Genomic DNA, 27,923 nt, shown 5'->3' with positions numbered 1-27,923 from the left:
CTACTGCCAGGGCCGCTGTGGTGTCGGGTTGGGGTTGGGGTAGATGGGCGCCGGTGTCGGGTGGTATGCAGGAACCGCCGTGTTGGGGTAGGGCGGGTACGTCGGCGTAGGGTATTGCGCCATGTGGTGAGGCTGACCGTGTGTGGTCACGTGGGCGGGCGAGGAGGCGGTGGAGGGCAGGTGGAGGTAGAGTGGGGCGGACGGAGCGGAAGGGGCGGAGGGTGCCGTCGGAGTCGGGACCCTCTGCAGGACGACGTGTGGGTAAAGCTGGGACTCGGAGCGGTAGAGTCCGGGCAGGGAGGCCTTCAGCAAACTCTCCTGACTCCTGTATGAAAGCAAGAAAGAAGATAAGTTGTGACGCCGAGCAACAGCAGAGTGCGGGATCTTCTTCTCTCAAGACTCAAGTGCCGCTTTCCAGCTTACCTCTGGTATCCTCTGTTCTCATATCCACCGAGCCCTGCGGTGAGGTAGAGGGGGCTGTCTGGAGCCAGACGGGGGTTCATCCTCTGGGAGAGATGGAAGATCTTGGGAGGAGGGAAAGCTTCCCACTGACCCTCTTCTCTCTCCAGCCAACACTCGCTGCGACGGGACGAGCGCTTGTCTCTGCGCCTGAGGAGGAGATAACTTTAGCGGCTCAGGTGGTGCTCTCACACCGGGGTGAAGACTACATGTAACAGGCAGGGGGGGTTGTATTCTCTCCGGGTCCTACCTGCTCCGTCCCTCTTTCTTGGCTCGGGACCGACTGGATCGTTCCTGCAGGCAGCAGATGAGGAAGGACAGGGACATGGCGAGGATGACAATGCCACTCACCACTGACGCCAACACAGCCACTCTCAGACCACGGTCCTCAGGTCTGGGGATCGCTGTAGGGGTGGGGAGAGGGGACAAATTATATTTTTTAAATTGTTTTTCATCAGCAAATGCCCCAGAAAATCTATGTTCGGCGGTGGCCAAATGAAGCAGCGCACCTTCGCAGACAGGCAGGTAGTTGCTCCACTGCGGTTTTCCGTTCCTGACATTGCAGTAGATTTTTTCGCTGCCGACCAGCTGGTATCCCTCCCTGCACCAGAAGGCCAGCACGCTGCCGATCGACACGCCCGTGCCGCTCTCCACGTAGAAGGAGCCCCGACGAGGCGGCAGGATGGGGATACAGGACAGACCTGAGGGCGAGGGGGGGACAAACAGAACGTCACGGACCAAAAGAAACACCGTGTGATTGAGAGCTATAGGGACATGAATAAGGAAGAACTGCGGTTCGGATTCATGAGAGCTAATCTATCTTAATCATAGACTGTATATAAGAAGTGGGCAGGGTAGGTGTGACGTCACCCATTGGTTGGTGGATTGCTGTTTTGAAGCCTTGAGTTTGTCATTTTGGCCGTCACCATCTTGTTTTTTGGTAGTGACCTGTCAATCACAAGGTAGCCCTAAAGAATACTCTTTATGGTCTATTCGTCTCTAAATGGACCAAATAAACGTTGTGCTGTATTGAAGTAGACTTGAAACTAGCGATTCAAACCATAAACCACAAACGTACAATGTTTACTGAGGTAATAAATCAGGTGAGAAGTAGAGTCATTTTCTCATATACTTCCATACAATCGGACTGCTTTTTTCAACCAGGCGAGTCGCCCCCTGATGGCCAGTAGAGAGAATGTAGTTTAGGGCACCGTCGGCATTGGCTTCACTATTCCGAACCGGAGGTTGCCGCCTGGTCTTAATAAAATGTTCTTGATAAAGCTTCATATTTAGCGTACGGACACAAGAGTTATCTTCTAGCAAACCTCAAATCATGGGTGTTTACTTGTCATCAGCTGTACGTTTCTTCAGTGAACGCAACATCAGTGGAGTGATTTAAGTGTATCACTCTAGAAATAGCAAAAATCACTTTCTTTCTTCCTGCTTTATTTATATTTTAGTCCTGGACTGTGTCTGATTGTGGACCATTCGTGGATTATGGCATCTGTTTGATTCTGAGACACTACTAATGTTTACTTCTATCAGACTCCATGAGATTTAGACTCTGTGTGCCCCTTTTCCTTTGTGTCCGCCTGCTTCTTTTTACTCCTCCATCCCTCCTCTCTTTGTTTTTACTTTTCTCCTCTCTCTCTCTCTTGTCAAACACAGACACAGCTCGGTCCAGAGTGTCTGTTGCGGAGCCTGAGATCATCAGTTCCACTGGATAGATATAGACACCGAGAGATGGAGGGACAGAAATAACTATTTTTATCCTCCTTGTGCAACAATACGCAAGAGCCACCGAGAGGTCTCATGATACGGCAGCTATTGTTAGATTCTGCTGCGGGGATTTTCAAGGCTCTCACGAAAACCCGTACACAGTGTCGCTCGTCGCACCAAACATCCCACATTTTATTCCTGGAAGACCTTACTCAAACTGAAAATAAGTAGGGTTTAGTTCTGCGCCATTCCACATGAAGACCATGTGATATCTGCAGTGGGTTGACAGGGTTATTGATCAATGCTGGTGACTTGGCCAGCTGCTGGGTTTTCTGGCTTTTTAAACTCACATCACTGACTCACACTTTGTTACTTCTTTGTATGCGTGACATTAATTCAAATCATAATAAAATCCTATGGGTAAAAAAAATACCAGATGATTAGATTGCAATCCAAAAATATATTTCAGAAACACTACGCTGCACGAGATTCTAGTTGTAAAAATGAGTTGTTTACTTTAAAGCTGCATTAATACTTTTTTTGGCCACTGGGCAGCAGCGTAACAAGCTGTAAACACACTGACATATTATCACCATTGACTAAACTTGACATAGCGAGCAAACAGTTGCCTATTTACAATCTAACACAGACATGGAGCCTTATCAGAATTATTTTAGAGTTCTGTTTCTGGCCACCTGGAACAAAGCTACTCTTAAAGTGCTGCACTATGTTCACCAGCTGGTTGCTAACTTTGTGTGTGTGCTATTTGTTGGCTGGGCAGGTGGCGCACAAGGGGTTATCAGAGCTTTTCTCTGCTTAAAGCAGCTTCCTGCTGTGGCGATGAGCGACTTAACTAAAACTGGGGCTTCAAAACCAAAACAATGAGCTGAAAGACGCTACAACGTGCAAAGAACTGCAGAGCTGGGTGATACATCTCTGTGGGTTTCATCGATAAGAGAGACAGCTTTTGCACTAGACGTGGTCTTTTTTTATTATAAAAATCATGAGTAGCGCATGCTTTAAAAAAAGCTCTTGCTTTGGCAAGAAATGAACAGAGAAAGAAAATGAAAGCATGGTGACGTTTTAATGAGTAATGGCCAGGGCATGTGATGCTGCAGTTTGCTTTGCTGTGTCAGAATTAGTGTAATCTGTGTGTGTGAGTTTGTGGGAGAGAGAGATGTCATCCCACTGTAAGACCCTGTGAACATGCAAGCTGCTCTCTGCTGATTAGAAACGACAGATGGGAGGATTTCTGCAGCGGTAGAGAGAGAGAGAAGGAGAGGATCCCGTGATCCTGTGTGAAGATGACAGCATCCCCTCCTCTCCCTGACACACACACACACACACACACACACAAACACACATATATATACACATCAAGGCACACACATCAGACACGTGCGTAATGGGTAGTACAGGGAAACAAGGACAAGCTGATGCTGTTTTTAAAGGGGAAACTAAAAGCCATTCTGTTTCAACCAAAATAGGCTACCTTTTACTGATGCTATTACTGTGTGCGTGTGTGTGTGTGTGTGTGTGTGTGTGTGTGTGTGTGTGTGTATATATGTGTGAGTGGCCACTACTTCAGCAAAAAGCGGGAGAAAGGTTTAAGTGTTCTCGTGGCCAATAGCTGCATAAGATTCCATTCAAAACCTCTGCGTAATCATAATATAATGACATCATTAACATATCCCCTTCTCGTCATATCTGCTCACATGTAGATTTATAAAAACAGAATATACTATCATATATATACTCAGGACATAAGTTAATGACATTATCAACACTGGTCAAAGAAAAGTTGGACAAATAAAATGTGACTTTTAATGAAGATTGGACATAGACGTGTGAATTTATCTTATTTGCTGATGCCAAAAATATCTTCTTTGTTTTCAGCGAAACAAAACGGTCGCTGTGTAAAAATAATACAACCCTGTCCTTTGTGTTTGAGAGATGCAAATCTAAGGAGGGACATTTACATTTGAATAAAAGCGATAGGATATTGTTTAATTAAAATGAGATGGCTTTAATTATCATCTGAGATTGATCTGGTGAGTTTATCAGACCTCATTTCAGCAGCAGGAGCTTTCATTTAATGATCTTCTATGAAGACTCACACATGGAGCAGAGCGACGCGGTTATCTATTAGCTGTCCGCGTGGGGATGTTGATCATGAGATGGTACGAAAGAGTCGTTTTTATTTGAACTTTATTTTTCTTGACGGCTTAACATTTTCTACAGTGAAATGAATTAACAGCAGCCCAGTGAGAAAACATTTTATAATAGAGAAGGCCACGCAAGCCAGTATTTGATGACTACTGCTGTAGTGTGTCGAGTAAAGCGGTGTAGTCTTGCTCACATGCTGTGTTTTTAATTTCCACTCGAAGAGTCTGTTCAAGTCCAACTCACATCACACCTACTCATCCCTATATGTAATATAGAATGTATATTAGTATTATTAATATTTTTTTTTAAATTTTAAACGGAAATATGTGACCATTTGAGACCCTGAATAGGATAGGTGTTTGCGAATAATGGATGGGTGGATATCATCATTTGAGGCAATACCAGAAATGCTGCACTTCCTCTCAGCTAGCCGCAGGGGCGTGTCCGTGTTTGATTGACAGCTGGCGGGCTTCCAGAGAGCTGGAGTTACACCACGGAGAGTGAGAGACAAAGCAAACAAACGCGTGCTGTAGCCTGCGTGACGTGGTGTTGTTTTGTTAGCGGTGTTGAAGCTTAGGGGCCACAAGTAAGTTTGCATGTTTACTGCACTCTTCCCACGCGAATGTGAAGCAGTTGTTTGTGTATATATCCAGCAGACATGGAGCAACATCAGCATTACTTGTTGCCTAAAATCCAATATTCACTCTCCTTTTATCTCTGCTTTGGCCTCCGTATAATAATATCTGGCTCCTTAACGGCTGAATGCTCAACTATGTTCACCAGCTAGCCGATAACTCTGTCTGTCTGCTGTGTGGTGCTTGGCAGATAGTGAGCTGTGAGTTTATTGGAACTATTTCACAAAAAATCAGTTGTGTGCCGCGGCTACAAATTGAGTTGTGCGAGAGCACCAAAACAATAACGTTGTATGCTACGGTGCCAAAACAACAAATTAAAAGACGCTAAAATGCTGAATAGACTTGAGGGGAACTGCACAGGTGATAATTCTCTCACCATCCATACAAATAATCTTGTGTTCATATTACAGCATATTACTAACCCTAACTCTTGTTCAAACCCCATTAGCACATTAGCTAATGTATGTTCTTTGCTGGGCGATATGGCTAACATCTTTAATCTTGATATAGGTCATTTCATATCTTGATAAAGGCTTATATCACAATATAGCACAATATATAGTCTATATGCAATAACCAGAGAGTGAAGCCTATTTTTGTATGCATACTCTGTGAATTAAATAACAAATTAGTAATTTCTCATTTTATTAAGAACTTGAGTGCAAAGTTTTCAAGTGAAATTATTATTATTTTCAAACTTTACACTGACTATGTTTACATGCATGCACACAGAGTAAACAGATTAAGAGAGTTGTTTAACTACACTGGGATATTCCCATAAGCAGAATTCTTATTAATTTTCAGTTTTTCTGAGAAATTAAGTATGTGCATTATTATTAAATTAGATGACTTTATTGTATATCACAATATCTCAATATATGATTTCATCACCATACGATTTTAGAGAAATTATCATATTGAGTTACCGCCCGGCCTTATGTACATGCAAATGTGTTCTGGGAACTTACCGCAAGCGATAAATCTGGAATGCACCTCCTAAGCTTCGCCTCACACACACACACACACACACACACACACACACACACACACACACACACACACACACACACACACACACACACACACACACACTCGCCTGCCAAAGAAAAAGCCTTTACCTCTATAAAGGCAGATAAAATATTGAACATATTACGTGACCGTGTGTGTTTGAAGATTCTAGTTGAGGTGTTTATTTTCACTGGCTGTTGCCACGCTGAAGCAGGAAGCTTTGCCATCCCTTCAAACCCAGAGACACTGAAGTAACATCCACCTCCCCTGCTCGTTGACACGCTATAGTACACAGAGAAGAACAATGACGCCAGTGTGGAGTGAACAAACAGAACTCCCCCAGTAGAGCACAGCATCAATAAAAGCTGGTATTAATGGCTGAAAAAATGTGTGTTGGTTTTGGGTTGTTGTTGATTATTTCTTCACTTCAGTTTGGCTGAAAGTAAAGTTATGTGTGCGACTGGCATCAGCTCCTAAGCATGGAACTCGTGTGTCTAAAAATGTCACTTATGTCCAGGTAGTGTGTGTTTGGCAAAGAGGGAGGGCTTCGTTAGCTCTGTGTGTGTGTGTGTGTGTGTGTGTGTGTGTTGACTCTGCCCTCTGTTTGCTCTTTCCCGTCAGTTCGGTTCCCATTCAGAAAAGCTTCTCTGTCATCTTGGAAACTGTGGGTTGCCAATGAAAGTGTTCAGCCGCCAGCGGGGCGCTAATACACTTCTGGACTCCCAAACCTGGCAACCCGACGCAGACAACCAAACATCCACTCTGCTGTATTCTTCTCTAAAACCCTCCCCACTTGTCTCTGTCAGGGAAGCACTCGGAATAGTTTGTGATTAAATAAAGATTAGGCTTTCTGCATTAAAGATTCAAACACACAACCGTTCACATGCACAGAATGAGTGAACAGTCGTAGGTCAGGTGAGACATAAATCGTCCAAATCTATGCATACAGCAGAGGCTGAGATATCCAGACTCCTGGCTCTAGTAAGGGTCAAGCTACACTGGATCCCACTGGATCCTACACTTCCCATAATGCAACTTCATTGCATCTTTTGACCCTCCCTACCTCATGTCTGTCAAAGGAGACAAAGGACACTCAGAAATGGTGAGTGACACGCCTTGAAACAAGCCCTCGAAGTTAGACCTTAGCTACACAGACTGAATGAGAGTCTCTCCCTCCTCCATGCTTGGTTAGTTTTTCCTGGATAGACAAACGGTTAAAAATTAGTTTCTTCTGAGTCAGACTACCAGATGCTAAAAGTCTGAGTTGAAGTTAATGAAAGACGGCATTCCTGGCTGACGGCTGACTAGCTTCATCTCGTTCATCCTCATGTTCCTGTCTGGTTCTTCTTCTTGAGTGTTTTTTGGTCCCTCTGCTCCGGCTGCTCCAGCTCTATCTGAACTAACCTCAAACAGACATCATGCTTTGCTCTGCCCTCTCCATCAGTGTATCTATTTCTGTGGCACCTCACTGATGCGCGGTATCACAACTGATTACCTAATCCCCCCCCGGCTCTCGCTCTGCCTGCGTATGGTGTGTGTTCCTGCGCAAACATATGTGCATGTTTGCCTCAGCCGTGCATTAGTGCTTGTGTCCAGTGAGTGCCAAATGCTAGTTGAGTGAAATAAAATGAACATTTGTACGATTCTTTTTTGGATGAGACTTTATTAAGAAACAGGAAGCAAAAGGTAATGGAGATGGCTGAGCGGGCGGCTAGCAGCTAGAAGCTAACAGCGCAAACAAGGACAACAGTGCTGACAGAGCTACGCTTCTGCATAGGGAGACATTTCTCCACTATATATCTTTACATAGCAAATAGCTGTCTGATGCTACTGTTTGTTAATGCTCTGAATATTGTATAAATAACCTTTAACCAGCAGCTTTGGCTGGATCTGACTGAGGATAACCCCTCCAGTTAAACAGAGCAGGGACAGTGGGGTTGATTTTGAACTACAGACATTAATGGCATGCCAGAAAAGGTGTCACTGGTCTCAAAACCTATACGTGCCGAACAGACTTGACTGAGCCTGGAGCTCAACAGATGCCTTTAAAACAAAAACTGCGATTGTTTGCACAGAAAGAACGGCACATTTAGGATGAAAGCCTTCATCAAAGTTACATGACAAAGAGACGTAAGATCTTCAATTCTACTTCTCTTGTCTTGCCTGTTCAGCCACAGTGGCTGTTCACCTTGTTTCAAATGGAATAAGTCAACTGAAGCCCATTCTGCCATTCTGGAAATGTAGGGAATGAAATCGAAACAGACGTACACACGGCAAGTAATTGGAAATGGACAAACTTAAAAGATGAATGACGATACTGAAAATCTCTAATTATGGTGCAAGAGATGGCGATTTCTTCTTGCTTTTGGGATATTTATATTCAATACAGTAGTTCAGGATTATTGGAATGAGCACTGGCACTAGTTTTGTTTTCGCTACTTCTCTTTCACCTGAGGTAAAGTTTCAAAGTCAAGGGCCACTTCTTGTGATTATTTAAAGCAACAGTTTGACATTTTGGGAAATAATGTTAGTCACGTTCTTGCCGAGAGTTAGATGTGAAGATCAATAACACTTATATTTCTACGCTAAATATTTAGCTATTTAGCTATGCTAAGCTAACCAGCTGATGGCTCCAGCTACATTTATAATGTAAACGCGTGAGAGCAGTATCGGCAATAAACAAAAATAAGTGTATTTCCCAAAATGCCGAACTGATTTTATGGATAAGGCGTAGCTTTTGGTTTGACGTGACTTTAAAGACGTGGTGTGTTTGTCTTCGCCGCCTCTTCGCTCTCATACCGCCCGCTTTTTAGTTGTTCCCATCCAGCTTCAACCATCGGGGCACAGAGAGGGCTAATTTCAGACTCTCCCTCAGTGACTTTGCTCGGTGAGCGAGCGGCGCTAGTTGTAAGCCGTGGGAAGGTAATAATGAAGTTGAGTCACTGCCAGCAACCATATTAGATTGACATGCAGGAGACAGAAGGAACTCTTTGTCTGAAGCTTGCCAAGCTTGTAAAGCTCTGGAGTAACGATAGTGTGTGTCGCTGACAGAAATACCGCTGGCACTGCATGTGGGTCATGGGTGTTTGCAGGAATCCAGACATTGCATATGTCAAAGTTTATCTCTTGCTTTGAGAAGAATTGATCATAAGTGAATGTTCTGTGTGGCACTATACTAATTTGGTTCTTCTGTATTTAAGAGCAGGATCCCATTATTTGCACTGCTAATATGTGGATTCTAGCATGGCTTCCAATGCAGTCCTGAAAAAAACAGAAACACCTCAAATAGACAGAAGTAATTGGCTTCAAAATAAACTGGACTTCACCTGCTACCAGTGAGTCTGTGCATCTGTACTCCTGGATGTTGGCGTGTCATTAACGAGATTTCTTGCGCTAGAAATAGCCTGGAATAGACAAAGGTAATTGGCTTTGCCTGACAGTTAATCAGATTAAAGGCATTGTAACACTTCACATTTACCTTTTAGGCTTTTGGTTGACGATCTTTTCTGAAGAGACTCAGAGGGAAGAATAAGCACCTTATTGTCATCGGGAGGTAGATGCTGATTCCAGAACTGGACATTGGTATTTGCTTTTGTTCAAGAAGCTGGATTCTTGGACGGACCACAAGAACGACCGCTTAGTTGCACACCATTGCACTTGCTTTATTCTCCAGTGCTTCCTTTTGGAAGGAATATGAATAGAGCAGAGGGGGGCTCATTCCCTCAGACACCAAGGACTGTGTCAGAAAACTATGCAATTAGTCAGTATAATAAGTATTTTCGGACGACAAAAGTTTAAGTCATATAACAGAATAAAACAATACCAGGGACGGGATCCACTGTAAACTCCAGCTTGGCCAGATCCAAAGGCAAACTGCCTGCTAAGTAACTGATATAGGCCTAATTTAGGGACTAACACTAACACTAAATCTCACACACTCTGTCCAGGTTAATAGGTTGTGTTACCGTGTTAACGTAAAGGCTTACGGCTTTTCTAAGGCTGAAAAACCCGCCGCTCATCAGCAGCCTGCCAGGTCCTCAACGGGAGGTCGACCTGGCCGACTGCCAGCTTCTCGCTCTTGTCGCCAACTCAGTCTGCAACCAGGTGGCTTGATGGCTTTTTGGACCACAAGAGAGTTCACTTGAGTTCACTTGATCAATTGTAATAACTCAGCTACAGTCCTATCAGATTATTGCTAATTAGTATGTGTTAGCATGCTAACACAGGCAATTAAGATGGTACACATTATATCTACTACACATTAGCAGGTTGTTGTAAGCATGTTAGCACGCTGACGTTAGCTTTTTGCACAAAGCACTGCTGTGCCTCAGCACAGTCTCAGTGGGCCGCCGGCATCGCCGTAGAGCTTCATTTTATATTGTTTATAGTGTATTTTATGGGATAGATACATAAAACGCATGAGCTCTGTGTGTGTGGACTGCTTTTTTGGACTGTGCTTATTTTAATAAGCACTGAACTTTATTTAGGCTACATTGTAAGTTATGTATGAAATGATATTATGGTACATTAGAAAGCCGTTGGATAGTGTGAGATATGACAGAGCATGATGGACCCTATCGACCTGAGATCAAAATGGGTGATTACTGTAATAATACATTTACATGGACATAAAACAAAACTGGAGATTCAGAAGCTATGAAAACACTCTTCCCATTCCATAGAGGTAAGGAAGAGAGGCCCACAGATATAAACCTCACAGGTTTAAGGTGTGTAAACGCTGTCTGATGTGAGCGGAGGAGCACCTGAGGACGAGTTAATCAATAGCAGAACTCTGTTCAATTTACTTCCAAGAACGGCCGGCGGCGAGGATTCCTGGACGAGCTGCATAATGAGTCACAGCTTGTATTGATGGAGTCTGAAAGCTCTCGTTTGATCCAGTGCTCCAAGGCTCTGTGGGCTAAACCTTCACGCGTCTGCTTCACCAGTTTTATCGATTTAAAATACAACAACCAGGGAGCAGGTCTGGGCACGGAGGACACTTTCAGGTCGTGTCTTCTCTGCAGACACCCACCAACACCCCCAACATCTGGCTTTTGTCTTTAGTGGGAAAGGTTACAATTCACAATCATACCAGCGGATAAATGACTGTAGTAATCAATGATATGTATTGGTTCCGGCTTCGACAGGATGGAGACATGATGACACCCAGATGGACACACACATTTTCACCCCTTTTCCTGTGCAAGGCTATGTTATGTGCATTGAAGTGAATATATAATGAATATTGGACAATTGTTATAATTTATTAGCGTAAAAAATATTTAATAATATGCTCTCCTCAAAGCCACGAGACTCCAGTCAGGCAATAGTGATTTGACCTCCCTGATCGCCACAAAACACACTTCATTTCAAATTCATTGTTGTAGCAATCACAACCTCTGGTTAGAGTGTGTGGGTTGGAAAAAGAGAGACTGAATAGGTAACAGATACATAAATAAAAAGTAACCATGAAAGTTTCCCTGAAACACATATACATGCTAATTTTGGTGGGAAAAGGGTTGACCTCTGACCTCTCTGTGATATGGCATTGAACAAGCCTTGTGAACTGCTATGTATTAATACAAATCAACATAACACAATAGATGGAGCCTTTCTAGGTTTTAAAGCTCCTCTACATTAACTCAACGTACTCAACTTACAGGACAGCATCACTACAACACAATAAACTCTTCCTTGAGAGATCTGTCTCCATTCAGCACTTTTGGTTTTCTAACTATTGTGTCCAAAAGCTCTGACTGTACAAACGCCTTCTATATTTAACTGGATTTATTTTTGTCCTGTAAATGACAACTGAGGCTGGTTTTATTCTCAAATGGCTGAAACTAAACCAAACATAAACGCAGCATTGCCGCTGTGATGTAAGACCTGAGGCTAGAAATATGGTGGAAAAAAGTAAACAAAATGAAGAGCGTTGCTTTTATCTGTTAATGCTGGTCGGGATAATCTGTTTATAAGGTCACACACACACACACACACACACACACACACACACACACACACACACACACACACACACACACACACACACACACACACACTCTTTGGTTTTGAAAACGTTGACGTTAATCACACCTCCTGGATTTCGTTTTTTTCTCCCGCACACAAGCACTCCGTTCTGGTGTAATTCATGCATGTGGTGCAATGTGGCAATCCAGCTGATCACCGGTATGTGTGTGTGTGTGTGTGTGCGTGTGTGCTATTAAAGTATAAAGTGCTTATTCCTGCTCTGGTGGACACAGAGCTGTCGTTATGAAACAAGCAACTATGTTGTTTAGTCTCTAAACCTTTAAGAAGATTGGTGCCGTTTGGGCCGAGTGCGTCCATTTCCAATGCGTGTGTGAGTGTGTGTGTGTGTGTGTGTGTGTGTGTGTTATGTGCAGTGTGTATTAGGCACGTGAGGTTTGCATTTTGTCATCTACTGTGTGCTATTTATGCATGCACGTGAGGTTATGGGCTCTGTGCGAGAGAAGGGGCGGGCCGAGGGACATAATAATAAATGGTGGAGAGAGAGAGAGAGAGAGAGAGAGAGAGAGAGTGGAAGGACATAAAGGACGAAGCGACAGACACTCAGAGAGGAGAAGAAATGAGAGAAAGTGACGGAAGAAACGAGGCGATAGAGCAATTAGTGGAAAAAAAAGAGAAACAGATGAGACAGCGGTTGGGGAAAATAAACGGGGTAGAGAGAGACAGAGATAGAGAGAGCGGAGGAGAAGAGAAAGGCGGCTCATGCTCCAGTGGAGGTGAAGTCATGCGAGCTGCGCTTCAGCTTTCTCTTCAGGCGGAGCAGCTCCAGCCTGGACGTAACGAACTGTCTTTAACTGCACCACCTGCCGCCACACACACACACACACACACTAAAACACACAAAAGTGCATATTCGCACACACATGTAGAAACACTGAAGTTTGTTGTATTTTGATTCTTGTATCGACATATTGACATAATAACACCTTACAAATACTTTACAAAAGTCTTCCCACTCTCATAGATGTTCAAGGGAACACACACATTCATGCACAAACACTCCAAACACACACACATTAAGGCATGCACATCTTTACTTGAATGCATTGAACTTGGGTGAGTTTCGTGATAAAAAGTCTTTTCTCATTCGGGGGAAAACTTTTTTCATGGCGTGAAATAAAAATAATAATTATTTGGAGTCTTGTGGATCGGAGCTCATGCTAAAAAAACAACTTGCAAACCAGCTTTGACCGAGTCGATGCAAACGCTGAAACTCAAAGCACTTCAGTTACTTCCATGTTTGAGGATAGAAGGTCTTAGAAGCCTGATGATCGTGTCCACAGTGGATTGAGCACGCTGTGTTCTGGATTTAGTTTAGTTTGAGGCTAAGTGTCACAGGGGATACTTGGGTTTAGGGCTAAGGGTTCAGGTTAGGAGAAGGAGAACCAAAGTCAACAGCTACAGTTTCAAGAACGTTTACAGACTCGTCGAGTAAATCTCCATTTTTTAATGCCAATGGTTCTGTGATGTTAGAGGGTCACCTATAAAGTATGTCAATATCTAAATCTATATGCTGTATGGAGTCAGCATTTTTGGTATTAGCAATCAAAATGTAGTCTGTGACCATGACGAGAGCTTTTGCAGAGGTTAATGATTGTTTTTATTATTGAACAAGTTGCCAATATTTTTTGATTAATCGCTTGAATAAAAGAGAAAATGGCCATGGTAATTTCCCAGTGCCCAAGTTGACCCATTTGAAGAGGTGTTTTTGGTCCAAAATCAAAACACATTCAGTTAAAACAATCCCCAAAGATTGGCTAAAACCAATGAATGAGCTTTGAGATTACTTTTACTCCATTAAAAGGCAGCAAAAGGTTTCGTCTTTTATCCAGTGTAAAGAACATCTACCTACATCAATTTAGACGGGAACTTTGGCCCAAACATTGGTAAGTTTCGGTCTGACTGCACAAAATAATTATTTAACTTTTTCCACGTTTTGCAGTAGAAATCATCATGAAACCTCAACTCACACTGATGAGAAAGAAATGGACCGTCGGACTGACTAACCTGTATAGTTGCTGGTGGTGCTCTGAGTTGGCAGAGCCTCCGTCTGTGCCTCCGTCTGTGCCTCCGTCTGTGCCTCTGTCTGTGCCTGGGTCTCTGTCTGCAGGTCTGGCTGCAGCCGGATCGCCGTGCCGGTCCAGTCCTCCAGTGGAGGCGACGTGCCAGCGGTGCTCTGCGAGTCCTCTGAGCTCAGCGTGGAGCCCCCAGCCAGGACCAGAGAACAGAGCAGCGGGCACAGGAGCATCCAGAGGTGGCTGCCCCTGCTCCGAGCGGCGGGTCCCACTTCGGGAGACATGGGGTCAGGTGATGAAGAAGGAGAAGAGCTCTGCAAGAGGAAGGAAGGAGGAGGGATTCACAGCATTCTCTGTTTTTTCCTGTCTCCCCCTTCTAGTTTTTCCCACTCCTTTCTCCTTCTTCTTCTTTTATCTTCTTCTCTGTCCTCCTCACTCCCTTGGCGGAGAGAGGAAAACCCCCTCTGCGCTCCCACTCATGATGCTGCCGCGCTGCGAGAAGCTATGACAGAGAAGGAGAGGAAGTAAAGGAGTGTGCATGTATGAATGTGTGTGTGTGTATACGGTACATCCAGCTGTAATCTGCTCTCACATGCTGCTGTTTCCTCTCCAGCCCTCTCCTCTCTGTCCCTCAGCTCGTGCTCTCACTGCTCTCTCGGTCCGCTGCTCTCTCTCTCTCTCTCTCTCTCTCTCTCTCTCTCTCTCTCTCCCTCTCTGATCTCCCGCTGGGCTGACTTGAGCTCTTGCATAACAGTAACTCATTCGCTGAGCTGTGCTGAGCTGTAACTCATGCAGCCTTAAGTCCTGGTATTCCTGGTCGCTGCTCTCTCCCCTCTCTCTGCCCCTCTCAGCACGTTTCCCTCTCACTCTGCAGTTGCAGCGCATCGATTGGAGACGGTCGAAGGTGTCACTTAGACTTTTGCCGGGAAACCATTCAGACTGATCAATGCTCGCTACTGGATTGCTGAGATGGAGCCCACACTAGGGGGTTAGCTTGTGTCCCCTCAGCTCAGCCACCAGGCTAATCGAACGCGTGTAGCTGCCCAGACTGTATAAAGTTTGAATAGAGAGTATAACTGGTTGGAAAGCGGACTGAAAACCAAGCAGAACTTATTGTTATAGCAACATAGTGTAGGTACAAAGCCACCAGTGGTGGGCCGTGCATTTTATACCTGGGCCTTCAGTGCTGTCCTGCAGCTGAAACACCACCTAATAACCTCATGATGGCGCCAACATTGTGGGAAATATAATGTTTTCGGTGGACTGCGCTCACGTAGGAGACACCGGGCTGTGACCTCTCAACCCAGAACAAAAAAAAACACAACACAAAACAGCTACACCAAGCAAAATGCAAAACATTTCAAAATGTCTTCCATACAGTATCTTTCAATTTGAACTCTTACTACTCCGACTAAGCTTTGCTGGCTACGTTAAGTTTCGTTTCACGATAGTCGTGCTCGCCCACTGACCAATCACAGCGCACGCTGCACCTCACTGCAGTGCTGCACCTGAAAACTGAGCTGCACGTAATACTGACGTACTTGTAGGCCAGCTAGAAGGCTCTGGCACGTCAAAGAATACGCCCAACATGTCAAACTAAAGATCTGATTGGTTGAAGACTTTGACAATCAATAATATCGTCCCCATTCACTTAAACTGCACATGGATTCACTTGTGAGTCTGCAGGCCTGGGGCCTCTCTTCTTACCTAGAAACACAGGGGTGAAATCTACATGTGTATTTAAGAAAAAATATTAAATTATAAAATAGCTATAACTTAGCAGAGACTGAAAGCCACTGTAGCTAAAGGCTATGTCAGAACTAATTGAACGTTTGTCAGGATCGATGTTCCAACAACAAGTTTGACAGAATTTCGTTTGAGAGCAACGGGTGTTTCGGTTTTGAGGTTATGATGCTGTTTTTGACAGCTGCCTTCACTACGAGCAACCGCGCATGCATTCGGCCCAAGAGTCACCCATAAACACGGTCACGCCTGAAACCGAAACACTATGTTTGACAACCACTGGGCTCTTGTTTGCAGTTCCCATTTGAAAACTCAAAAAAGTCAAACCTCTGAGTCCATGTCGTGGTGTCAGACGTTCTGTACATGACCACAGTTAACGGAGGGGACTCGTATTTTCTTGTTGGTGTAACATTACACAGTAAATTTCTCCACCAGACACACGTATACATCTGGCCACTAAACTTGCTATTTGCACATGGATCTGGAAATTTGTTCAGGTTGCCATCTTTGGTGGTTGACAAGCAATTGCACTCTGCTGTACTTCAGTTGCCAAACTTCACAGTCATCATTGTTAACAAACTGTAGAGATGTGTTTTCATTCTCTCCACCCGTCTGGCTTCGGCAAGAGTTTGATTGACAGATGGTTCATCCGATCACCTGCCAAGAATTCTTTTTTTTAAAGTGCCTGCCTTTTTTCCAAAAAGTTTCCAATGAGGGCTTCCTGTGTCAGGTTAATGTATTGCAGGTGACACAGTATTATGAATTCAACTGAAGGAGGAATGTGTTCCCTACTGGCAGCAGCCATTGGATGTTTCTTCCCGTCGGCAGTCGGGCTCATTAACAGAGCCCGGGCCCCCCACTGACTGACTCTGTCATCCCCAGGACAACTATTGTTTAATGTTATTGTCTAAGGTTATGCACCGCCCGCCATGACAAATTCCTTGTATCTCAAAATTACACTGGCAATAAACGGTTCTGATTCTGATGCCTTAATTTCTACGGCTATGTAAGGCACAGGACTTATCAAGGTAAGAAAATATAACAACTTAGGTCAACTCTTCATTACAGATCAGTACCTCAGTATTCTGTGGCTGTTGTATACTTATGTAACGAAAATCCCTGTATTATTCATGAGTTCACGAGTGCCATTTTTTTAAAGCCAGGAAATAAAGTTTTGCACAGTGTTATGTAAGGTAACATCACAGCATGGGGCCAACCAATGTTTAAGGAAAATGATCATATTGCGCTCTTGTTCAATTCAGTTTAAAAGATCCAACATCGCACACTTTTGTGTTTTTGCGTTTTGTCAAAATGTCGCTTTGCTCATTGTGATCTGGCGAGTGAGTCCAGCATCCAGTTGCTCAGTCAATCCTCAGTGGATCTTTGGCACACTAAAACCAAGCTAAACTCACAAGATAGGCATGTGCTGTGCAAGCCTAAAACGTTTTTGGCTGAGGTCAAATGACACCACCATGCTCATTTGCAATAATTTCTCTATCAAGAACTCCCTATATGCCCCTATCAACTGTAAATGAGTGTGCTAAGGCCTTGTGGCGCAATGGTAGCACGTCTGACCCCAGATCAGAAGGTTGTGTGTTGCATCATGTGCAGAAAGATGTACATGCAACATATACACATGACATATTTATGGATTTCTTGTGTTTTTCACTTGCAACCACGAGGTGAAGAAACGTGACTTTTGAACCTGTCTACCTTCCCCTGCGTCTCTGAGTGTGTACACTATCTCCCTTTTGTGTGTGTCTGTGTGTCCGTGTGTGTGTGCATCCTCATGTGATGCTGTACGTGTCACAGGATGATGCTCAGGTGTGATGTGATGACCCCGGAGGCTCCTTTTGATAGCTCTCTTGTCAAAAAAGTCTATACGAAGACGTGAATAATTGATGCATGTGGGACACAAAATAGGAGAAAGAGATGAAAAAAAGAAGAAAAGAGATGTAAGTGCAGAGCGACAGAGGAGCAGGCAGTAGTGAGCTATGACATGAGAGCGGGAGGACAACAATCAGAGAGAGGAAAGACAGATGAAGTGAGATCCGGCGCTTTTCGTCTGAGAAAACCGCCATCTATCAAATGTGGCGGGCTCTGCTGCCACGAACTACATTATTTACAGCCACGGCTTTGCCAAAGTGGACACAGGAAAGGCTTCCAAGGACTGATCCAAGATTGTATTTTAAGTCATCAAATTACAGCTGCGCTAGGCGAGGTTCTTATGGTAAAAATACACCCGTCCCATCCGTATGAATCAGAGAGTGGGGCTTGAACGGAGACGCTTGGTTTCAGGTGTCAGGTTTTACCCCTAATGCACTTCAAGAGTACCTGGTATTTTTCAACCTTGACCTTATTTTCCCATGTTTTTTTGGTCCAGTACTGAGCGAGAGCACTGCAGGCGGCAGCCGCTAAACGGGCTGTAATGTAATCATATCTCAGCTAAAGAGAGTTTGTTTTTGCCACTGACAGGCTCAGATTGTTGTTCTAAGTGTCTGACAACATTTTAGAAAGAGTCACACTCAAGGAGAAATCTTGTTCTGAAATCTCGCGAGGTAACATGATGCCAGAAGACCACTGTGGAAATGCGATTGTCGGTGTTGTGTCGAATAATGTTTCCCTATCGATGTGTTTTTCCCTACTTAAAACTGAACCGACCGTCACCCTAACCATAACCACCGAGGGGGGTTAAAAAAGAATACTGAACTTTCCCTTTCTTGCACTGGGAAACAGTGATGAGTTGACAGTCTTTGCAGAGAAAGTCACGGTTCAACACCAAATCCACGACCAGCTATGAAGAAAAACGCATTCACCATGGCAACTTAATTAAATACAACAGTCAATGTTGAGTCTTCAGCTTGTTTCACTGACTGACAAGTCAGAGGGCATTTACCAGTATTTACTGTAAGGTCGTCTGCATAAACATTACGTATGAATAATATATAGTGTCCTTAATATGCTACTTGCAGCAATTTTCATCATCAATAAATCATAACCCACATGAATTATGAAACATGCTATACGTATAACTATTGCAAACAAAGGAGATCGTCACTGAGCAGACTATCGGCCTCTACAAGCCTCTACTGTGGGCGGCTGTGGCCCAGTGGTAGAGCAGGGTCGCCCTTAAATTAGAGGATCGGTGATTCAAACCCCGGCTCCGCTAGTCCATGTGTCCTTGGGCAAGACACTTAACCCCAAGTTGCTCCTGTAGCTGTGCCTATGTTGTATGAATGTTAAGTTAGTCCTGATGGGCAGGTAGCATGGTAGCCCCTGCCATCAATGTTTGAATGGGTGTGAATGGGTTTATTAAAGACACTATATGTTATTCATACTTAATGTTTTTGCAGACGACCTTATAGTAAATACTGGTAAGTGATGATAACATTTAGTGTTAAAGCACTTTCAGTTGGAGAGACTAGAAAGGTGCTCTACAAGTACAGTCCATTACCATCTACTCTGCATTATACGTGTAACTAAAGTGGAAAGAGGCTTCTTTGATTTTTCTCGAAAACTGTTCATCCGATCGACTTCACACTTCTGGTTTGCTGAGGACCCGAGGCATTATGTACACACTGTGTAATAAGAGAGGATCCCTGTTAACACTGCTAAAGGCATGCTGGGTATATCTCGCTCTCTATCGCTCGCTACAATATCAACTGTTAGACGATCAAACGGCATGCTGGGTACATCTCGCTCTCCATCGCTCGCTATAATATTACCTGTTACACTGTTGAACTATGTCACCCTGAACACCATATATGGCAGCCTACCATCAGTGTGTGATAGTGTGTGAATGAGTGACTGTCGGCATGTGTTTTATGCACTTCGAGTGGCCGGTAAACTAGAACAGCGCCACATAAAATGCCGTCCATTTACTAGCTGTGTTCAAAATCATAGCGTAAACCTGCTGGGTTTCTGTACGGCATAACACATGAAGAGAAGTGAAGCTCAGAGGTTGAAAGAGTGCCAGATGTCCGTCAGGTGTCATCACTTTTAAGAAATGAGTGTGCGCGCAGCACTGTGTGTGTTAATGTGTTCTGCTCAATAGAGTGGATTATGAGGATTAAGGAAGCAGTCGCACAGATATGGAGGACACGGTTGGGATTCACATTCGCCACTCACACCCCATTCTTTGTCAAACTGGAATGGGAGACGGGTACTTTTTATTGTTTATCCAACAAAGAAGTCTCTCCAAGAAATGAGTCAGCATATGTGATGACAAAGTGGAAGGTGTTAGACCTGATTGCTGATTGTGTTAGCAACTTACTGACACACAGTTTTTATTCACACTGACACAAGAAAAATCAAGGTTGGCCTTAAAATAAGTTCGTAAACTAAGGTTTAGGCAACAAGACGAATATTAGATTTAGGAGAAACATCACCAACTCATCACTTCACAACAACTGGTTGAAAGTCTTGTGTTTGTTGACCCTTCCACCTCCTCTCCCGTCCACCATAAGTAGTCTTCCTCACTGTTTATAACAACGTCACTAGCTGTAAACGCTTCATATTCACGTGGATGCTTTTCAGTTGTGTGTCCGTCACAGAAAAGGATCCTAATTGACTTTCCATTGGCATTGTTTTTGTAAGAGCCAAACTGTTTAACTTTTAATCACATCGGTTTCTACTTTGAATGTTACAAGGATGTTGTTATCATTGGTTATGGTAAGAAATACACGTAAGTGAAAAGACTTCCGTCACCTTCAGGACACTTTGTGACGGTTAGTAGTATCTGGAGCAGAATGGCGCCGCACAGTTTTCCGACCGAAGAAAGGAAGTTGTTTCACTAACTTGTACGAGAGAATTGGATCAATAAAACACGTCTTGCTTTCACCTACGAGCGGTGTCGGTGTGAGCTATGTGTATAGGACCAGAAACACACGTCAACTTAAGGTTTACTCTCTGCTAAAGGTTTGGACGCTACAGTGTTAGTGGTGGTAGCCATAGTAGTTATTTCTGTGAGACCGGGCTGAAAGCTTTTAGTGAATTTTTTGGCCACTTGGTGGCAGCAGAACACGCTGTAAACACAACAAACGTTATAAACTTAAATTAGTAACTTCATTTAAAGTGATTTGCAAATGTGTTAGCAAACAGTTGCCTATTTACAGAATTTAAAACAAACATAGGGCAACATTAGCATCCATTTGGAGTTGTGTTTCTGGCAAACCGACAAATGGTTGTTGGATATTGACTCTCCTATTAGCTGTGTTTTGTCTCCTAACTCCTAAAATATCTCTCTATTTAGCTGCTAAATGCGAGTCTCTAGCTGGGTCTCTCAGCTGTTTGGTGCCGGGCAGAAACATGTGAAATGGCCACGACCTCTCCAAAACGTTTTGCCCGGTGGTTAAATGATGTGCCACCACCACAGAAGACAATTTATGTTCCTGGCTGGAGAGACGAGGTTGATGAGAGCGGTGAGAGTGAACCAAATCGGTAAAGCTGTGGGCCACGAAACCAAAACGTTTGAGGTAAAAGAAGCTAAAACGCTGTGAAGGGCATCTTTAATATCTGCATTCTGAATTATAATGCAGACTTCTCCCTGCTTCTGTTGTGCATGCGCGGCACACATTTGCTAAAATATCAACAGCAGCTTTTTCGCAGTTTGGAAATGGTACAAAGGAAATACGCTACATAGATATAGATACATAAAGGCTCCTCTTAAACCCATGGGAACAATTAACAACTCATTTGAGTTCTGACGTCTGGAAAAACCTGCAACGACGCTGCATAAAATAGACAGCCAGGGAGGAAACAAACCATGACTTTGTTTTGACAATGACTAAAGCCACATGCATGTACAGTGTCGTTATTTTGAAGAGAATTAAACACTAGAAATCTGTCTCACACACTCACAGGGGAAGAGGCAATCTGCAGCTCTGTCACTATCAACCTAATCCCTAATGCGACATCTTAGAGCACTTTGAATACTGTTATATAATACAAAAACATGCACTTGAACACTATGTGTGTGTGTTTTGTGTGTGTGTGTGTGTGTGTGTGTGTGTGTGTGTGTGTGTGTGTGTGTGTGTGTGTGTGTTGAGCACAGCAGCATATAAAGCCAATAATCAGTGCTAAGTATGGAAGTGCCGGGTCACACAGGACAGAAGGGCTTTCCTCCAACGAGACGGCCCTTTCTCACCAGGGTTGGGTTAATCTGTGGCAGCAGCTCAAATGATGGAGATTCTGAGGAGTTCTCGTGAGGAATCGGGGGACGATGAGCCAAAAGCAGCTCTGAGTGGGCCACAGGATTCTCTGCGGTGCCTGGAAGCCTCTAAAACTGTTTATTCCAGTGACACTTTTGATTATATTTTATGAACAGACATCAGCATGTAGCCCAAACCACTTGTGGAAGAAATATTCTGTTTATTTAATTTGTCGAAAGTCAAACTTTGATCTCATTTGTACTTAACACTGCTCTGCATACATTAAGTCTGTGTCTAAGCTTGAAAGTCTGAACATTTAGTTTCCTAAACCTCATTTGCAAACCATCGCCTTCATTTCTATGCCTTCAAACTTAAAGCTGGACTTATTTAAAATAATTATGGGATACAATGACCACATGTGACGTGAAAGAGATCTCTCGTACTCCAACACGACTCCAAACGAATGCTAATGTGGCTCCTGATCTGTTCAATGACGATTCAACAAGTTTGCTGACATGTTCGCCACGTCAACTTAAAGGTCCAGTGTGTAGGATACAGGGGGAGCTACTGGCAGACATGGAATATGATATTCATTACAAAAAAACGTTGATTAGTGTGAAACTAAGAATCATCGTGTTTCTGTTAGCTTAGAATAAGTTCTCCATTCACAGAGTCCGTCATGGTGCACCGTCATGTTTCTACAGTAGCCCAGAACGGACCAACCAAACACTGACACTAGAGAGCCTTTTGCAGGTTCTACGTTACCTGAACGTTGGTTTCACGAGGAACACATACAGCGGTTTCCTGGGTGAAAGTCCTGTGCTTTTGGAGCCAACCCACCACTGCGACCTCCTCCCTACGCAGACTTTATTATATTATATGAACCTGACTTACTCCTTTACTCCCGCCAGAACTACAGCCACGTAGAGCGTCACAGTTTGAAGCTTAGGGCCACTGACCGAGCTGCCGTATTTGACGAGTTTAGGGTGACAACGTGCTGTTTTGTGCTTTGTAAAAAAAAAAAACGAGGGTCCTTAAAAAGAGGGCAGGATTTAACAAGTACAGTTGGCTGGATCATTTTGCGATGGGAAGATGAGGAGCTAAAGGATCATTGACAGTTGTTTCTCAGTGGGATTCTTCTTAAATTAGCCATTTAGTAATTTTAGCACGACATCATCGTACATAGTTCAAATCATTTTCAGCTGTCCAAATAGCATTTTCAGGTAGAACGTTTTCATAAACTTAGTGTTTTTTATGTTTTATTTTTAGTGAGAATACTTTGCTCGTGCTGCTTTCTTCCCTGGACCTGTCTGCTCCCACACTAAGTCGGCTCATTACTGTCAGTGCATCTGCACTGCATATAACACATCAACAACATCATCATACCCACAGTAAACACCTCTCAGGATCTCACCGCAGCACAGTGGGGAACTGTAGATTGAAGCCTCTTCACTGATTGGATTCATGTTTCTCATGTCTTACTGAAAGTATTCTACGTTTGCTAAAGCGTGTTTTGTTCCTGTGAGCACCAGTGGGGATCTACTGTTTCTGATTCCCACTGCGATAAGAAGAGAAGCGAGGCAGGGGTCGAGTAAAAGAGCCCCTCCAAGAAACAACTGCTGAAGTGTCCTTGAGGAGTCCTTCAGCATTCTGTTCACAACACGTGGCGCGTATTTTGGTGGGAAAAAATCACGTTCTTTACATGTTTATTATGTGTTAATTTGTAAGGAAAAAGCCCTCCCCACAGTATAGAGCTATAGAGTTGTTGAGGATAGTGTAACCTCAAAATGCTGCTGAGTGTGAAAGATGAGATAACTTGAAGTTATTGATCTCTGCCGGAAAAACTGGGCCATCAAAACAGCCGAAGAGAAGATGGCGAGACGTGAAGAAAAACAGGAACATTTTAAACCCGGAGAAAACTTAACTTTTGTCAAATTGTATTTACTTTGACAGTTCTCTGGTTTCCCTAGATTACCTCTCAACCCACAGCACCCAAAACGCTGAACTACTTGTACTCTGGGGATTGGAGTGAAGAGCCGAGCTGTGGGCGACTCCCCGCGGTTTTGTCGTTAATTTGAGAGGAGAGCAGCAGCGGCAGATTATGGGACAGATAGACGCTGTGTGAGGCCGGTGAGACTTTGGGACACCCGGAGCTCGTCTGATCTTCCACTTGATTTGGCCCCAGTGAGAGTCAATTACGAGCAAGAAAGTGATCAGTCGGTGTGGTTCCAAGAGAGGTGAACGAGAGGGCAGCAGCACGACGACTGCCGAATGTGTGAATCTTAAACGTTCATGTTTCACCTTTCGCAGTTAGAACCATTTTATATGCTGAAACTAAGAGGGAAGAGAGGATTTACAAAGCATAAAAACACTTCAAATTGACAGAACCAAAACAACAAAAACGGAACAGGTGGAAAAAATGAAAATACAAAGAAATGAAAAATGATGACAGCCATATCATCTTGCCTCTTTGAGAAGGTTTAAAGACTGAATAGCTGCGAAGCTGGTGAACAGCAGACTCATATGGATTTAGTTGTCAAAACAGAAGTGTGTGTGTGTGTGTGTGTGTGTGTGTTATGCGTGCTGAATGTGATTCCTAATCTGAGGTCAGAGTTCGCTGCAATCTGTCACTGCGTTTTCTATTTACATTTCAAGTCTTTCACTAATCTGTAATCCAGAGGGGAACGGATCCCCCCCCCCCCATCAGCAACACCAGCAGTGCTAGAAAGCCGACATTAAAACCGTTAGAAATGATAAACATGTGTGACCTTCACAAAAACAACAACAAAACTCAGACAAAATTAAATAAAAGTTGTAATTTTTGCCGTTTTAAAAAAGAAAATATCAATAGAAGCTAATTTAATTAAAATACATATTCTTTTAGCCCAGACAGTGAGAAGTCTAGTTGCCCTCATGACCGTGAGCCTGTTGAGTTACATAAGCAGTACTGTATGTCTCCGCTCTAACTCATAGCTGAAGTGTGCAGCACCACCCTGTGGTTATTGTGTATTACTCTACTTTGATCTTTAATCCTCTCCACCATTGCACCTTCACTTACACACATTTAAGTGGTTTTTCCTCAAATACTTTTGTGTTCCTTTACAAATGCATTCTCTACAACTTCAGTAAACTACGTTTAGACCTGTACAAACTTTATTTGGGATTCTTGTGGAGATCCCAAAGTTTCTAGAGGTATTATATATGTCAGGCTGGGGGGGGGGGGGGGGGGGGGGGGGGACATCTTTGCTGAAATAAATAAATAATAAAAACAGTAAAAAAAGTAAACACAGTGGCAGTTGTTCCAAGAACCGGCTGGATCTTCCAGACATCCCGGGGTAACAATGTGCTGATCCTCCGAGCAAGTTTGGAGGAAACTTGTTGAACTATCTCTGTGACCAGCTCGGATGTGTCTGTGGACTTCTTTGTCTTTGTTGGACTTGCACAAGTTAAGATAAGTCTCTTTTCCCTCAACTCTTCTATTCTCCTGCTTTGAGTAAATTATGTGCATCACCCACAATTTCATTTCATTTTAAAGTTCAGGAATGTGATTATTCTCCTGTCTCACTCCCAACTCTTGCTTTACTTTACAACGTAACGATAGGCGGCAAATAAAAGAAGCTGCTGCTCATTATCAGGATTCAGCACCACAGCAGACTGGACAGCTCCGCCTCAGACTAGCCACGTTATAGGGAAGCTGCTGTGAAATGATACTATTGTAAACATATATTATCACATTAATACGATTTTAGGATGATTGAATGAGATCGTGCAGCTCAACACATCATTAGTATGAATATCAGCCTCATTAGTATGAACTACAGGAGCTCCAGAGCTCCAAAAAACAATTTAGCTTTTCAAAAGAAAAGTCCCTTTGTGTCCTTTTGAAGACTTACTAATGTTCTGTTAGAGATGATATTCTTTTATCCTCTCTACTGTTAGGGTTTAAAGACGTGTTATGCTATGTCTATAGGAGAAGATGGTTTGTTTAACATTCACTGATTTTTTTGGGCCACTTGTGGGCAGCAAAAACAAGCTGTAAACACAAAATGTACATATCGACACCTTTTAAATGATGGCTAATCATGTGTTTGCAGACAGTTCCCTAATCTGTTTCACCCAGCAGACACAATGCAACATTATCAATCAGTTGTAGTCATGCTATTGGCAAAAAAGTCCAATATTCACTCTCCTTTTGCTCCGTTTTGGTCTTTACGAAACATCTCTAGTTTCTAAAATCCTGGCAAACCGTCCCATGAGTACCGGCAACGACTGTAACCCCGCAGACTAGAACACAGGAAATCCAAACAAGACGCCCCGCAGCCAGACTCTAATCCAATCAGAACCAGGGGGAGGAGCAAAAGGACAAACGGAGACCCGCCAAATAATGGAATTGACCAATTTCCCCTACTGTGAGGCTTCGCCGGCAGCTGTCGGTCTAGACACGATGGCCTAGTGTTACTCACACTTGGACAAATATTACTAATGTGCCCATCAGAAAATAGAGGGGCAGATATTTACCATGTACATTGCACTTTTATGGTAAGTCACTTATAACCCTCCGTACTGTCACACACACACACACACACACACACACACACACACACACACACACACACACACACACACACACAGTGGGAATTCTGTGTGAAGTGTGAAGCCATTGACAAAGTCTTACAGAGTTTAAGACTCAAAGAGGTTTAGTGAGAATTGGCTAACAGTGATTGGATTATGTAAGCTCAAAGGTCCAGTGAAGAGGAGACAAACTTGAAATGTCTCCCTTGCCTTTACCAGTTTGGGGGGGGGGGGGGGGGGGGGGGCTGGACGAGAAGCTTAAGAATTAATCCTCATTGCGCAATGAAGGAAAATCTGTTTGTGAGTTTAAATGATGCATAAAGCACGTGTGGACTCCTGTCATGTGACGGCGCTGCGCATGGGTTTGAATCCATCGCTTTCATGTAACACTCCGTGCGTTTTTAAGGTGTTTCGTAACTTCTGACCGAGCTCTGCTCCCTGCAGGAAAATAGCACTTTACGGACAATTTTTATTTCAGATGATTTACATCTCATTTTTGCTAAATCGGGACCTCTAACAAAATATCTGATCCTCTGATCAAAGTTAAATCTTTCCCTTTCATTGCTTACAGCAACACTTTGCACATTTCAGGCATAAACTGGTATAACTCTGTTAGCACTCTGCTGAATAAATCATTTAAATTCTTAAATGAATGGTCGAACCTAATTGCTGACGTTTTCTCTGGAGGGTTGACCTGGCCCTTGTGAAAACTACATAAAGAAAAAATATTTATTTAATGATATTGTTTTCCACTTGAAGAGCCAGTGTGTAATATTTAGGGGGATCTGTTGGCAGAAACGGAATATCATATTAATAAATGTGTTTTCTTTAGTGTATAATCAGCTCAAAATAAGAGTAGTTGTGCTTTCGTTACTTTAGAACGAGACGTTTGTATCTGCATATGGAGCGAACCTCTTCACCGAGCCCAGAACGGTTAAACTAAACACTGGCATAGATCCCGACGGCTACCTCTGGGTCTGAAAAGTGAAGTACAGAAGTGCATTAAACCTGCATCCTTTCTAATGTTCATCAGGGGGCGACTCCTTTGTTTGCAAAAAGAATTCTGATTGTATAGAAGTCTATGAGAAAATGACTACTTCTCACTTGATTAATGAACTCAGTAAACATTGTAAACATGAGTTTATGGTCTCAATCTCTAGTTTCAAGTCTTCTTCAATACAGCATGATGTTCATTTCATAAATTATGGTCCATTTAGAGTCAAATAGACCATGAAGCAGAGTACGCTTTAGGGCGGGGCTACCTTGTGATTGACAGGTTGCTACCACGTTGTTGTCCGGCCTGGGAGTTGCCTTGTTTTTGTTTGAGAACTTTTCACAGGGTGTTTTCAGGTCTTTAAAGTTAATCGTAAAACATTTTGGTCGACCAAAAATGTCTCAGAGTTTGGTTTTTA

At 43.4% G+C, this 27,923-nt stretch overlaps 1 protein-coding gene across 1 annotated transcript; it reads right to left on the bottom strand.

The window, feature by feature from the left end:
• On the bottom strand, nt 1-14,331 carry LOC306713834 (uncharacterized protein; the record flags this gene model as incomplete). Its single annotated transcript, XM_079183673.1, has 5 exons — nt 1-325; nt 424-609; nt 710-863; nt 969-1,160; nt 14,040-14,331. The coding sequence occupies 5 exons, from the start codon at nt 14,329-14,331 to the stop codon at nt 1-3; spliced, it is 1,149 nt and encodes a 382-aa protein (XP_079039799.1).
• Nucleotides 14,332-27,923: the final 13,592 nt, after the last annotated feature.

Source organism: Pholis gunnellus (genome assembly GCF_910591455.1).
Source record: "Pholis gunnellus genome assembly, chromosome: 22".
NCBI classification, from domain to species: domain Eukaryota; kingdom Metazoa; phylum Chordata; class Actinopteri; order Perciformes; family Pholidae; genus Pholis; species Pholis gunnellus.
This window is presented reverse-complemented; position numbering and strand designations above follow the sequence as displayed.